This window comes from Tasmannia lanceolata, unplaced genomic scaffold (genome assembly GCF_043159265.1).
Source record: "Tasmannia lanceolata isolate RefF3 unplaced genomic scaffold, GAP_Taslan_0.1 ptg000002l, whole genome shotgun sequence".
Classification (NCBI taxonomy): Eukaryota; Viridiplantae; Streptophyta; class Magnoliopsida; order Canellales; family Winteraceae; genus Tasmannia; species Tasmannia lanceolata.
In genome coordinates, this window is record NW_027518679.1 from 41,646,330 (window position 1) to 41,660,991 (window position 14,662).

At 37.8% G+C, this 14,662-nt stretch overlaps 2 protein-coding genes across 2 annotated transcripts; one reads left to right on the top strand and one right to left on the bottom strand.

Annotated features, from left to right (window-relative positions):
- Positions 1-1,545: 1,545 nt before the first annotated feature.
- LOC143873070 (aquaporin TIP1-2) lies at positions 1,546-3,221 on the bottom strand. Its single transcript, XM_077376784.1, has 3 exons — positions 3,007-3,221; positions 2,511-2,761; positions 1,546-2,211 (listed from the first exon to the last, which is right to left on the bottom strand). Exons 1-3 carry the CDS (start codon positions 3,137-3,139, stop codon positions 1,837-1,839), a joined length of 759 nt encoding a protein of 252 aa, XP_077232899.1. The 5' UTR covers positions 3,140-3,221; the 3' UTR covers positions 1,546-1,836.
- A 7,886-nt stretch (positions 3,222-11,107) lies between these two features.
- Positions 11,108-14,020, top strand: LOC143884948 (uncharacterized). Its single transcript, XM_077388832.1, has 2 exons — positions 11,108-11,399; positions 13,024-14,020. Exons 1-2 carry the CDS (start codon positions 11,370-11,372, stop codon positions 13,645-13,647), a joined length of 654 nt encoding a protein of 217 aa, XP_077244947.1. The 5' UTR covers positions 11,108-11,369; the 3' UTR covers positions 13,648-14,020.
- The last annotated feature ends 642 nt before the right edge of the window (positions 14,021-14,662 follow it).

A 14,662-nucleotide genomic window follows, 5' to 3' on the forward strand; every position in this document is an offset into this window, starting at 1 on the left:
TGTAATTTTTTATTGTTCATGTACAACAATAAAAAAAATGCGTTACTGGATAGACCCGCAATATACCGTAGTGGTTGTGCGTCATTGTAATACAATGAGGTTGCAGTACTCTACTAAAACATTCCTCATGGATTTGAAATCACGTGAGACCCAAATTTGAATGAAGTTAGAAAAGCGGTTTTTATAGTTGGCAAAATTTTCTTGGTGTTGAAATCTTGCACCAGGACCGGATAGCCACTTTCATGTGCCCCCTTTGATGTGGGCTTAACCATATAGGTGCATGGTTTTGCTCACAAGCAGGTTACGGAGAACTGTGAGAGGAGAGTGACCTCAATCCTTCTCACTGAAATTGGCCCTATTACATAATGGGGTTGGATCAAATTCTTTCTGTAGGGTGGGACCACATCCCGTTCCAGTCCTCGCCCTCATGGCATGGGACTACTCTATGTCAATGTTTCATAGCTTCATGTGACGATAAATCATACGCTACATGTTCAAATAAAACACATAGAGATTGATTACCACTTCATTTGTGAAAAAGTGGCCCTCAGGTCCCTAAATGACATCTTCACTAGTGTAGGGTCTGCCAAACCCCAGCTTGCCCACAAATGAAAAGAATTAAAGCACATGCAAGGCAAGAGGGGAAATCCCACACACAATCACGCCTCGATGATCATGATTTTGATTGAAACATAGTTTTCAATAAAGGGAAACCTACATACAACTCTTTATTAGAAAGAGAGCTCAAACCAGTTCTCTTTCTTGGATCTCAGAACTTAGAAGTCGACAATAACTAGGGCCTACTAATTAATATCATGATGGCACATGTAGCATGTGATGGTGGCTTTTAACACGTTTCTGTGTCACGCATCCCCTCTGAGATCACCCCTCTATCTTTATCACCAACACAACTTGGACATGTTCATGTGGGCCCATTCTTCTCTCACATGTCTCAACCACTCATGTCACATGTCTAGACATAGACTGAGAGTAGTGGAACAAGTTGTCAACACGAAAAAGACAAGCATTGGATTTGCCTGGAACATACTTTGAAGAATACATTACCAATATAGAGAGAGGAGAGAGGTGAAAGAGAGAAAGAAGGACTAGGCATCATTCCGAAATTTCACCATTTGTGGTTTTGGGCTTAGATATTATAGGGAGAGGACAAGGGTGACACATCAGCAGATATACAATGATTAACCAGGAGACATCCCTTGGAGTCTAAGGATTTCAATGGTATACTGGCAACCTGACAAGGAGTTTTGTTGACGTGACACCCAAATGCCAAGCAAAACCACTAAGCCATCCTTACTCTTGTGCAGCCAAACACAACCTAAGAAAACAATACAAATCCAGCCAACAAAGCCAAATCTCTCCCACCCACTTCATTCAACAGAAATAATACCAAGATAAATACTGCCAAGATAGAAACAACAAGGAGAACAGCTAGCTTGTGAAATCCTACAGTTTGCCAAAGAGAACAAAATAAAAGAAAGATAGGAATTCCCAGCCATATCACTTGATACAGTTTTTAGAGAGAGAGAGAAGAAAGCTCGCATGGCTTTGTTTTAAATGCAATAAAACATTACAGAAAAACACTTCATGGGAAATACATGACCTTGCTTCAATTGCAACAAAACATTAGAGAATCACATATTCGACAAACCCAACTTTCTCCAATCCCAATTCCAAGAACTGAAACAACACCAAAACAGAGACCCACTTCTTAAAGACAGACAAAACAGAGGACCCAAACAACACCATTCCTTCAAATGATAGAAGGGAAAAAACAAAGAGATTCCTTCATGGAGACAAAATAGGAGACCCAGATCTCTAGTAATCAGTGGTGGGGAGTTGTTCATGCGTACCCTGACCAATGAAAATGATGTCATAGACTAAGGCAGCAATGGCAGCCCCCACCAGTGGCCCGAGCCAGTACACCCAATGGTTAGTCCATGTCCAGCTGACCACCGCGGGCCCAAATGAGACAGCCGGGTTCATGGATGCACCATCAAAGGCCCCACCTGCTAAAATGTTCGCACCCACAATGAAACCAATGGCAATGGGTGCGATCACGCCCAAGTTCCCCTTCTTGGGGTCCACAGCCGTGGCATAGACGGTGTACACTAGGCCAAATGTCATCACGATCTCGAACACTAGAGCGTTCCACACACTCACATCTGTTGATAGGGAGAAAGCCGATGTTTCCTGTGATAGATCAAATAGAAAATCAAATCACAATTGAGAATCAAGTGATCAAAATTTAGCCCACCATCAATAGATAGATGAATTTGGTTATTTTATATGTGATCTTCAAATAGAAAATCAATCACCAATGAGGATGGAGAGATCAAAATTGAGCCCTCCATCAATAAATAGATGAATTGGGTTATTTTACATGTGATCTTCAAATAGAAAATCAATCACAAATGAGCATCAAGAGATCAAAATTGAACCCTCCATCAATAGATTGATGAATTGGGCTATTTTTTATGTGATCATCTTACCAATCCGCCAGTGGCGAACTTAAGAAGCAAGCAAGCAACAACGGATCCGAGCAACTGCGCGATCCAATAAAAAATTCCCCTCAACAAGGTAATGTTCCCGCCCAAAAAGGCACCGAATGTCACCGCTGGATTTACATGCCCGCCGGAAATGTTTGCTCCGACAGAAACCGCCACAAAAAGTGCAAAGGCATGGGCCAATGCGGCCGCAACTAGGCCTGCTGGAGTTGTCGATCCATTACTCGTGAGCTTACCTGTCGAATTTAAAAAAACCAAAAAACACAAGCAAAAATAAATAAAAATAAACTAATAACCTCTTCAAATTCTCAATTACAAGAACTGGGTTGAATTACTATCACGACAGGATCATCAGTAGCGTAAAACTAATCTGTCTCATGACGGTCTAAATCCAGCTCAATTACAAGAACCGGGTTCAAGTCTAAATTGAAAACAAAAATGAATAGAATATGAAAATGGATGAATTTGATTGAGATCATACTGAACGCCATGCCGGAGCCTTCGCCGGCAAAAACAAAGATAATCATTGAGATGAATTCTGCGAGAGCCGCTTTCAGAGTGTCGGGGTGGGTCGCCTCACCCGGTGATCCAACTGCTATTCTTGAAACTGGCATTTTGTTTTATCTTAATCTTCTTCTTCTTCTCCTTCTTCTTCTTCTTCTTTGCTCAGTTCCTCCTCTTCTTCTTACTCTTGCCCTCGTTCAGGGTTTTTTATAACTAAGATAACGGCTTTAGAACCGGCTAATGCCGGTTTACTGGTAACTACTCTTTTGAGGAAAAGTGCGAGGACCTTTTCTCGTATCCAATTGTCGGTAATCTAGAGTATTTAGGGGCGGGCCTCCGATTCGTTCTAAGCTTGCCACGTGTATGGCTACAATTGCTTCGTCCAATAATCGATAAGTAAATCGACGTACAGATTGGTCGGTTCGCCGACCACATGATTTGAACTGCGGCTTTGGCCCCACCTGAGATTGGTGGGAACCACAACGGGCGAGGAATTTTGGAATATGCTAACCGACTTAGAGATTTTAAAGCTTTGTTTTTAGAGTAATGACACATCTCATAATATTTTATCACATTTTTAATTAGCTTTTCACGTATGATTTAATAACTCAACATCCTATCAACATATTACATATGAAATGAGCGTAAAACAAAAATGTGAGCCCAGCTTTTCCATTTTTTAACTTATGGGCCTGAAATTTGTTTTACCCACCCATTTTACATTGCTAATGGAAGTAGCTGTGAAGACTGATGACCACCAAATTGATTGGATTCTTGAATCTCCATTGTTCATATTAACAGTATTTTGGAGCCCACAATACCACAATTCTTCCTTGATTTGGGCCCATCCCCTAGACATTATCATGATCTTGCATAACTGTAGCATGATCCGGTGTTCTAGGGTGGTGTCCATCTAAGTGAAAGATGTTGATGCAGTCACATACTAGTAACATCATGCTGGTGGGCCCTTCATGCTTTACATAATGTACAAGGGAAATGATATATCCGCCCCTTTTTTTCTTTCTTTGGCCACCAGCTTATCTCGTAGAAGGGTAGTCATAAACAAGGTTTCAGTATGCGTTTCGGACCTCACCGAAACCGAATTTTCTGCCGAAATCCGGTAATTAAAAAAAAAAGTCTTATTTTATTCATTCCAAAATTTCGGAATAATATTATTTTTATTTAATAAAAAACCAATTTAGGCAAATTTCGGTTTCGGTCCCAACTGAGATTTTCGGACGAAATTTAAAACCATGGGCATAAATACAGTAGAGAGGGCTGGCCCAGGTAAAAAAAGGGGGTGATGATTATGCCACTTCCCAATGGACTGAGCAGTGCCGTTATCAAAACATGTTGGTGGGGATCTCAGTACCATAATATTTACATTCTATATAAAGTCTTTTTCTTATTTCCCTTTTTAAAGTACCGGCCGATCCTCATTCTCCGTGCTCTGGATCCAGTTGGCGCCCGCCAAATCGCCGACCACGCCTCCGCTGTAGCTTTCAAAAAAAACAAGTCGTCATAAAATCGGCGATCAATCCATTCCCTTTTCCTAACGTGTGAAAAAGTACAATATTTTCCTGTATGGGCAACTTATACACGGGCATTTCATAACGTGAATCAGGGGAATAGTTTCTAAAGGTGAGGGGTATTTTAGTCATTTAACAAAATATATATAAAAAAACTTGGAAAAATCAAGTCAATGGTCTCCTCTCTTCTCATCCAAAACCCTATCTTGGAAGATATGGGGTGATACGTAAGACTTATCTTCTGACACGTGTCATCATCTTGGCCCTAGCCTCAGCTGTCACATGTTTCGTTTGTCTAATCCACTTTTATTAAATAGGGTGAGCACTACCTAATGTCTGATTAATGCCTTTTTTTAAGCAATTAAACTATTTGGAACGTGATTGTTAAGTGGTCTAGGTGGAAAAGATAAGCTTCAAATAGACAAATAAAATGTCACCGACCTAAGTTCTACAATATTCCATTATTCCTGATTTATTTAGTGTTGCCTTAACATTTTAAATCCAAATAAATTCCCATCACCCATTATTTTTTCGGATAAGATTAACCTATGTATAGCCATGGTTTTAAATTTCGACCGGGTGGAGGCCGACACCGAAATGACACTTATCCGAAACGGTATTTTATTTCGGCCGAAATTTCTGAATTTCTGGCGAAAATTTCAACCAAAAAACCTGTTTTTTTTTTAAAAAAAAATATTTGACAATAATTTCGGCCGAAATTTAATATTGAATAAAATAGGCTTTTCTTTGTTGTACTGGATTTCGACCGAAATTTCGAAATTTCAGGGGTCCAAAACTAGTTCCGAAACCAAAATTTTAAACCATGTATATAGGTCGCGATTAGTTCATACCCCTTATCAGTCGTATCCTATTCGATCAGTGTTCTTCGGATCTACCTTCAGTTTTTGGGTCACAATACATTTGGAATCGAATGGTCCAGAGTGTCCTATGTCCAGCCTATAATGTACATAATTAGAATTTGGGAGAGAATTAGAATGTTCAGTCCACTATTAGTGTGCATCTATACAATTTATTCACTTGAAACAAAGGGATTAATATGAGCTTCATATTCATTTACAATATGAAGGGTATTTTCCTACATTAGCAGCCTCCAATTGGATCTATGATTTTATGGTAGATTCTATGGTAATGAGTTGGTCTGATCAAACACAACTTTGTTCTCCAGAGAGTTCTTGGATCTTATAGTTTTGTGCATGTTCATAGTTTCATGATATATTGGCCCGACACACACACACACATATTATGCACTCGTCATATGGAAAATAATCTGGAATGTTATTAAAATATCGGTCGATATATCCCTATATTGGCCCATCTAAATGAATGAATGTTTTTTAACCAAGTTAATTTGATATAGACTTATCCTACTAAGTGTCCTCTGACTATCTTATCCTCTGATTTACTCCCCACTCTTAGGTTTGCCGATATTGGATTGCTTCGTACTGATTTAAGATTACCAAATCAGAAAGATATAGTTCTAGAGATAACTCTCTGGGCCTCTAAATTCTATATAAATTTAGGTGGGACTTAATGTTTTTTAAGTTCATTTAGATAATTAAGGGAGACTCAAGTACACTAATCATGATTGGTACTTCAAACCAAATCATTCAGATTGAACATGTCTTGGTTGAATTCCATTGATAGTGTCATGAAATCCCTCGCACAATTGGAATGTGCCAACTATCTTCAAGGAACGCACTCAGCAGCACACCTCTAAGCTATGGTTCAAGGTTAAAAATCATTCATTTTGCAAGCTTTGTCTCTAATAGGTATCTCAATGTATCGTACCTTCAAAACCTTGGTCATTTGTGAGATTTTTTTTAATGCAAACTACAATCATTTGTTACTATATAGGAAAAAAATAAAATAAAACAAGGTGGTCATTAGAGTACCAAAACCAAATCAATTTTATTTCAGTGCCACCTATGTCTGACACAACTTGTGGGTCCACCTCAAACATGAGTGATAGGCCCACTTATTGCACCAACCATGCCAACAACTCACAAGGTTGGCACATTGAGTCGGCATTTTTCTAATATCAATGCCATAACCACTTGAATTATGTAACGAATCACAAAAATAAGCCAATATCAACTGCACCAACCTTACTAATAGGGGGCAACACCTAATTATTGAGGAGGTTTGGCAACAGCGGGTCGAAGATGCTGACTCGAGATGTGGAATCATCACTCACACTCTTATCGGGCCGGATTTGATTGCTGAAATCGGTTCGTGTTCCGTTTCCAAAATGAATGTACAAGAATCATGTGTTTGTTTACATCCGGGAGAAGGGAAAAAGGTCTACTTTCATTGAGCAAAAGTTTATTAATTAGATGATTAAAATAATCTAATCAGTAGTAGTTTTTTTACTATAACCCTTTCACTATAGACCTTACAAATTATAATATTGCCAACCGCAATGATTATGCAAATATGGCTGCAAAATCCCAATCACATGAATCAAGCTTCTCTCTGCAAATCCGCCATCTAATTGGTGGAGGCATTAGCCTCTTGGGGGTTGGTAGTTTTAATAATTAAGTGGAGTCGCTCTGGCGAAGGTGGTGGGGTGCGTCTGGAAATACCGGTTAAGATGCCGTGATTGTGAAACAATAGTTGGGGAAGAAAGAGGACACTACATGAAAATGGGTTTTTACCGGGTAAAAATCTTGTTATCCGCAGGTAAAACATACACCAGCGGATTAGGGGCGATCCACTTTTATCAGCGGATATACAGGACCGCCAGTGTATATATTGTCTCTATAGAGCCGGTTGAATTGCTGAATCTATACATTCTCTAGCGTTCATGAGTCATGACTACCCGTAATCTGTCATGGCTACACAGACGGTTCTGACCGCCGATAAAAGTGGCACGTTGAATTCAAACTGCTTTACCGGCGAATAAGACCGTTGCCGTTAGTAAAATTAAATTAATAATTTTTTAAACAAATTGCCAGCAATTTAAAAAAGAAAGAATTAAAATCCCAAGACTTGTGTACATTCACAATCTGTTTACTTTCACAACATGTTTACATCCAATCTGTTCAATACATCTGTTTACAATCACACCTGTTTACATTCACAAACTATACATACAACCTTCGAGTCCACATTCAAAACCTATTTACATTCACAACCTGTTTACATCCACATTCACAGCATGTTTACATTCACAACCAGCATCACATTCCATTCTTATTCCAAGTAAATAGAATGTCGATTCCGATTCTAGTATTGGTTAGGCACTGGAATTCGTCAGGGTAATCAGTCATGATTTCTAAAATTTCTAGCATTTGATACCGTTTAGACCAATATCGGAAAGGAATCAAATTTTTAATAAAATTTTCAATATTATCCCAATCAATAAGACTTAGTTTTCTTTGCTAATCAATTAATTATTCTTATGTATGGCACAAAGGTCTTTGCTGGCTAAGTAGAAGAATGTAAGGAAATAATTCTAACCGTCAATATGGCATTAACAAGATCAACAACCCTCATCAAGTTGGAGGTTATTTTTGGTTAACCGAAAGGGGTGTAAACAATGAAAGAGTCATTTGAAAAGGTGATGAAGAATCACATTCCTTCCCTCAAACATGTATAAGAAGAGGCTCTCGGGTTCAGGATTGAACAGAACTTTTCTGCGTCCATCTCTTTGCAATCCACGACAAAATAGAAGAGGAAGTAGTCATCACCGGTTGGTTGTGGAGAAGGAGAAAACCAAGAGAGGACAATGTTAAAGCATAAGAAAAAGACATGAAAGGCTTCCGGTAAGTTTTGTTCCTTTTTATGTTTCAAAACCATAGAGTAACACGCGTTTTCTCAAAGTTGGATCACCCAAGATTCATGCCCTCGTTCCTTTGATATCGTCCTTTGATATCGAGAACCAATGTTTTAACCTTACGGCTGTGTTTGTTTTAGATTTTGAGAACCAATTGTGAGTCCAATAATCAGTTTTGAACTTAGTGTTCTTCTCAAAATCCAAAACAAATAGGGTCTTAGGGTTAAAATTAGTGTTTAGATCCATAGGATCCATCTCACCGTCCAGTTCAATTGAATGTCATTGGCATGTCTAGTCTATCGTTATTGCCTGATAGGGGTCCATGCCGTGTTGGACTAGTGACAAGACCGCCATTTGGATGACCATAGACTTTGAACAAAGCCATGATGTGTCCACATAAGAAGACAGCCAAACATTCTAAAATCCATACATTTCCCACCCCATGTGCCTTAATAATAAGACAACCACTAGACTCGCTAAAACAAAGACGTTTTTGGGGATTTTTTTACCTAACTTTCTAAAATCCAAACAAAATAAGGTCAAAAGGATAAGGAAAGAAAAGGAGAGGGACTCGCGTGCGTTGGTAACAAGTTGCCCCGTTAGATTTAATCGTTGAGATAGATATATTTAATTTGGAGGTTCACATGGGGTTGGTCGGCCTGGTAAAGACGGAAGTTAAGACAAAAGAGAAAAAGAAAGGATCTCTCTATTTGGTTGCACAAAAGTTGGGATGACTTATGGGTTTTGTTTGATATTTAGGTGCCACCCTTGTTTGGTTGCCAATAAAGTATTGAAATCCCTGTAGGTCTACTCCCGATGAAATCCCAGCGATACGGATGATGTTTCTTCTCTCTCTTTCTTTCTTTCTTTCTCTCACTTATCTCTCAATTAAGTTCCAGGTAAATCCAACGCTTGTCTCCTCCCTGTTGACTGCTTACCCCACTACTCTACGAGGTAAATACCTGCAACCAAACAGAGCTGACTCCATACATCAGATTGAAAATTTGCAATCTTATTCAAATATTGGTACAGTTTACATATTTGAAAGAGATTACATATGTTGTGTGGGTGTGAAGTCGAAAAGTACTGGGGTAAACTTTATCGGATGATTCAAACCATTCATTTGATGGGCCACAACGTAAAAAAGTTGTACTCCATCTCCAAAGTCAATACGGTTTCCACTTTTTTCTGCTCACACTTTGCAGCAATTAACCAATAGGGGCGCTCTTGAAGTTGATTTTTGCAAGGGTGCCCTTCAGTCTGTCATTTCTCTAGTAGTAAAAGGAAAGGTTCACTTTCAAGGATTATTTCATGGGAGCTTAGAAAAGCTGACATCCATTGAACATGACCCAAATTATTTACATATCCAAACAGTTCTTGTCCGTTTCTAAACAGAAATAGAACCCATGAATTTAAAAAGGATCAAACAAAAGAATAATGTACAGGGATTAAAAAAATATCCATGAGTACCGAAACCGCTTGTCTGCAATCAAAGTATGAAATATTCCGGTTTCCTCCTGAAGACAACAGTTTTTTTCTCATGGTTTTACAGAGGTTTTATCGGATTTCTCTATAAAAAGTAGTAAAATATTGAAAGCAAAAAAATATAAAATGGAATAAAGATATGCGTCAACTCTACGATGGTTTATTTCAGTTTTCTTTGGCAGTTCACAGGCAATCTAGTAGAATTAGAAAATGGGGTTCATCTCTAACTCATTTTAATTTTTTGTTTACTGCAAAATTCCATATTATAATGCTTCAAGTATCGGACCCGAAAGAGAATGCAACAAAGGCAAAAGTCAGAAATTCGGTGTATTGCATTGAAATATTGTTGGCCCGTTTGGATGCCGAGAAGATTTTGATTTGGAATTCTCACATTTGCAGTCCTTATTGCGTTGACATTTGGATCCCGATCAAATTCTTGAATTTCCAATTCAGCGAGTGACAGTGAAAAAATCAGATTTCCTAAAAAGCTGTGGAAATAAGAAATTGGAAATCCACTGATCTAACAGGCTCCTTCACCCTCTTGGCTCCTCAACCTCTCCTCTGCAGCAAGAATTACACGGTTCCCTCTTTGTCTCCCTCAACATGAGCTGGCACATCTATTCATTTTGTATCGAAGACTCAATTCCAAATCCAAATACAAAATATGAGGTATCCAATGGGCCTTTAGGAAAATGACACAATCGCTCATTTTTTAACCGCAACAATCCCTTATAATGTAAAGAGTATCCATAAGAGTGGTTTTAAATTTCGGTATTGGTATAAATTTCGGCCACGGCTGAAACCGAAATTTCGGACGAAATCCGGTAGAAAGTCCCGAAAAATCGTTTCTTTGAGCTGAAATTTCAGCCGAAATTCCCAAAATTTCGGTTTCGGTGCGTTTCGGTTTTGTTCTTCACCAAAATCCAAAATTTCAGATTCCGGTCGTAATTTATAGCTTGTCTATAGGTACATTAGAAGGGGCTGTACCAAGTAAAAAAGGGAATGGATATATCACTTCCCTATTGTTAATTTGTTAATAACAATTGACTTTTCCGTACACAAACTATTCTTTCCAAAAGATCCCCCATGGTTTTATCTTTTCTCACAGGTGAAAAAAGGAAAAGATCTTTTTTTTTGTTTGATTGATAAGAAATAGATCTTTTGACCATGACTTCTAATCCATTTCCATTGGATAATTCATAGATAGGTAAAAGCAGTATATATAGACTGTGTATCAGACCAGCTCATGTTCACATATTAGAAAACAGACATTTCTTTTTCCTTACAGTGATTTTAGAAAACTAGAGAGGTGTGTCAAACTTGCCTTTTGCAGAAAAGGGTTTTTCTAGGCAAGGGTTTTTACATACAGCAAAATGTCAAGTTTCTATATAAGCTGATTTACGTTCCTTTTTCTTTTAAATTATTGACGTGGATTAGCTTTCTAGAAGTATGTGAAAACCCTCATAAGAAGGGTTAAAAGATCACTGTTCTTGAGATGTGTGAGAATCCTAGGGTTTTGAAAAGAAGGGAATGGAAGGACCACCTTGGAGTTACCAGCTGGTAGGTTTAGGATAATTTCATTCCACATTTTGGGTAATGGGTTTTGTTGGTTTTTATCATCTGGGTTTGGGATCTTGAGCTTTATCTGCCGCTTCACATATATGTTTATGGGTATTTGTCAGAGTTTTCCTTTTGAGAGGCACTTTTGCAGTTTGCTTTGTAGGTTTCCACCCTTTTCATGATAACTTATTGCTTTATCATTTGCATATTATGCCATTTGCATGTTTTGTAATGTTTAATGACTGAGATATTGTTATTGTTGTAGGATTTTGAGTTAGAATTTATGGGTATTTATTGAAATTTGTGATCTTTCCAGAAGGTGTTTAAAACCCATGATTTTTCAGAATTCAGGTAAGTGAGAATTTATGGGTATTTATTGAAATTTGTGAAGGTGTTTAAAACCCATGATTTTTCAGAATTCAGGTAAGTGGGTGATTATTTTGCAAGTGAAGGAAATGGGTTTGAATTATTAAATGTTAAAATGACTTCGGTTTAAGCATCGTTTTAAATTTCGGCCAAAATCCAAAATTTCGGATTTCGGTGGGGACCGAAACTGAAATTTCCCGAAATTTGAAATTTCGCTAAATTCCAAATTTCGGCCGAAATTTCGGTTTGTAATTTCGATCCGAAATTTAGAGGAAATGCCATTTTTTTTTAAAAAAAAAATGTTAGAGGAAATTTCGGACCAAAAATACCAAATTTCGGATTTCGCCGAAATGGGTACCGAAACCGAAATTTAAAACCTTGGCTTCTTTAAGCATGTGTCCATAAATGTTTATTTTTGTTGAAATGACTTTGGTTTAAGCATGTGCCCATGAATGTTTTATTTCTTGTAATCTTTAGTTCAGAATCATGTGTGTTTTGGTTGAACTATGAGTAAATATTTCTGGCTTTTGACAGAAACTTCTGATCTTTCAGAAAACTGTTTTAATAAATAGCCCAACATATTCTCAGAAAAGAGGCAAACCCGAAGTCATTTTCTTCTACTTATTGCAATCAATGAAAAAAGAAATGGTATGAATGAGACTGAACTCAATGTAGATTATTTTCTTGTTCTTCCGAGTTCTGAAGATATAGTGATTTGCATTTATGGTTGTTGGTTAAATTGTGGGATCCAAAGAGCTGTGTGAACCAATGTTTCAAAACACGGATGCGGGTCAAAAACATGGACAAAGCAAATCCTAGTTGACTCGGCATGACACGTCATAACTCGGAAAAGACAAAGGAGTTTCGACTAACTTTGTAGGCAAAACATGTACTTAGATCAGAACGTGGCCACAATAAAAGGAAGTCGACTCGGAGAGTCTTGAGAGTCTTGAAGTTGAAACTATAGTGTAAACCCGCGTGATTTTTTAGGAAGGAGGAAAGTGCAAGGGATTTTTTTCTTTTTTCAATTAAAAGTAATAGTTTTGGAATGTGGTTTAGGGACTCTGGATTACTCTGAAGTATGAACACATGTAGATGCATTTATCAACCCTCTGAAAAATTGCTACTTTTTTTTTTTATTTCCTTTGTCATGTTACCAGATCATATCTTCGACTATAAACTACATTTTTGCAGTCATCTAATGATTTGTATACAAGACAGACACCTTAATTCTCTCTAACCCATTTACTTGGTCCAGACTAGTCTCGACGAATTGAAGCATTCACTTCTTTGCACTACTTTGGAGCTTGAATCAATTCAGATGTCTGTGAAAGACGAGAGTAAAAGGAGTGAAGAGAAGATGAATCAGTTGCTTCAGCTATTGAAACTAACCTTCGAAGAAAGAGATGAAGCAAAATGTCAGTTACAGAGATTACTAAACAAATTGTCACAGTCAAGCACAACACAAATCTATAATTCCCTTCCAAATCCCCAACCTGAGAACCCAACAATCAGAACAATCAAAGGAAATTCAAGCATCACTGAATCTAATAGTTTATCAGAAACCTATAATCACCATTCCTATGTCTCCGCCTCTCCTGTGGACTCATTCTTTGATGGAGTTTATAATATAGAGCTGCATAATCTGCCCATAATTGATAAGTATGCTATGATGAAACCATTGCCTGAGAAAGGGAAACTATTGCAGGCTGTAATGGGCGCAGGACCATTGTTACAGACGCTTCTTATTGCAGGGCCTCTTCCTCAGTGGCAAAATCCGCCACCTATACAGTTGTCCCAAATCCCATCTGTTTCTATTAAAGGTAATGATAATGCAGCATATACTCCAAACCCAATTGTAAATCCGAATTTTCTGGTTTAAAGCTCTTTGAGCCCATCTCAGACAAGTTCTACATCAATTTTGAATTTTTCAAGCACTGTTAGCTCGTGTATGATGAAGAGGCCGATGTTATTTTCTGGTTCTGATAATGATTTTCTGCACCATCTAAGCTTTATAGGCAAACGCCGGAAGTCAATAAGGACATGATATATACTTCTTGTTATATGAATTCAGGGCTTACTAAGTGTTCTCTATTTTGTATTATATATTCCAAATGTTGTAACTTCAGGGAAAACTCCCGTGGTGCGACAGGGATGAAGTTGTACTTCTTTAAGGATGCAAGATTAATGTAAAGAGACCTTTTGTCTTATGATTGGCTAGTAATCTATGCAAATTTCTTTTCCTTTTTATAGTACTCTTGCTATTTCTGAACATATTCTAATGTAGTTCACCAAATCTGATATTGGATTTCCTTTAAACCCTAGCTCAATGTGAGATTTGGGCTTCTACTTCATTACTTGTATGAACAGACATTATAAATGATTCTCATGGCTTCAAAGAACTCACCTGCTTGCACCGCCCTTTTTCCAATATGATTAAAGCAGAATTGCAAAGTTGTTGAAGAGCAGGAGGAGTTGGAGAACACAAATTAAAGAAAAAATTGCCTGGTTTGCACATAGGGATATGTCCTTCATTTTATGATGAAATTGCCATCCCTTTATTTTATGTTTATTTTCGAATTCTATCTCATATATATTCCCATGCCCCCATTTGAACCCCCTAATAAAGTGCTGGGGAGTCATGAGGGAGAGGCCCAAGGTCATTTAGTTTCTACCTTTGGGAGAAAGCTTTTATATTAGGATTAGGTTTTTGGGATTTTAGATAAAGTCTTGGTTGTAGACCTTTTGGGTAACTTGTATTATGTATTCTTCTCCTATGGTGGGAAGATCTTAGATCACCTTTGCTCATGGATGTACTCACACAATGTGACAAACCATGTAAATCTCGTGTTCTATAGTTATTTTTTATGTCTAATTTCTCTGATTGTTGTGTTTTA

Bases quoted from the DNA above. Each gene is read 5' to 3' on its own strand.
- LOC143873070 (XM_077376784.1), bottom strand. From the start codon at position 3,139: ATGCCAGTTTCAAGAATAGCAGTTGGATCACCGGGTGAGGCGACCCAC. The intron at 2,762-3,006 runs GTATGATCTCAA...TAAATTCGACAG, and splicing joins AGGCTCCGGCATGGCGTTCA to GTAAGCTCACGAGTAATGGA. The intron at 2,212-2,510 runs GTAAGATGATCA...GATCTATCACAG, and splicing joins AGTTCGCCACTGGCGGATTG to GAAACATCGGCTTTCTCCCT.
- LOC143884948 (XM_077388832.1), top strand. From the start codon at position 11,370: ATGGAAGGACCACCTTGGAGTTACCAGCTG. The intron at 11,400-13,023 runs GTAGGTTTAGGA...TACTTGGTCCAG, and splicing joins CACCTTGGAGTTACCAGCTG to ACTAGTCTCGACGAATTGAA.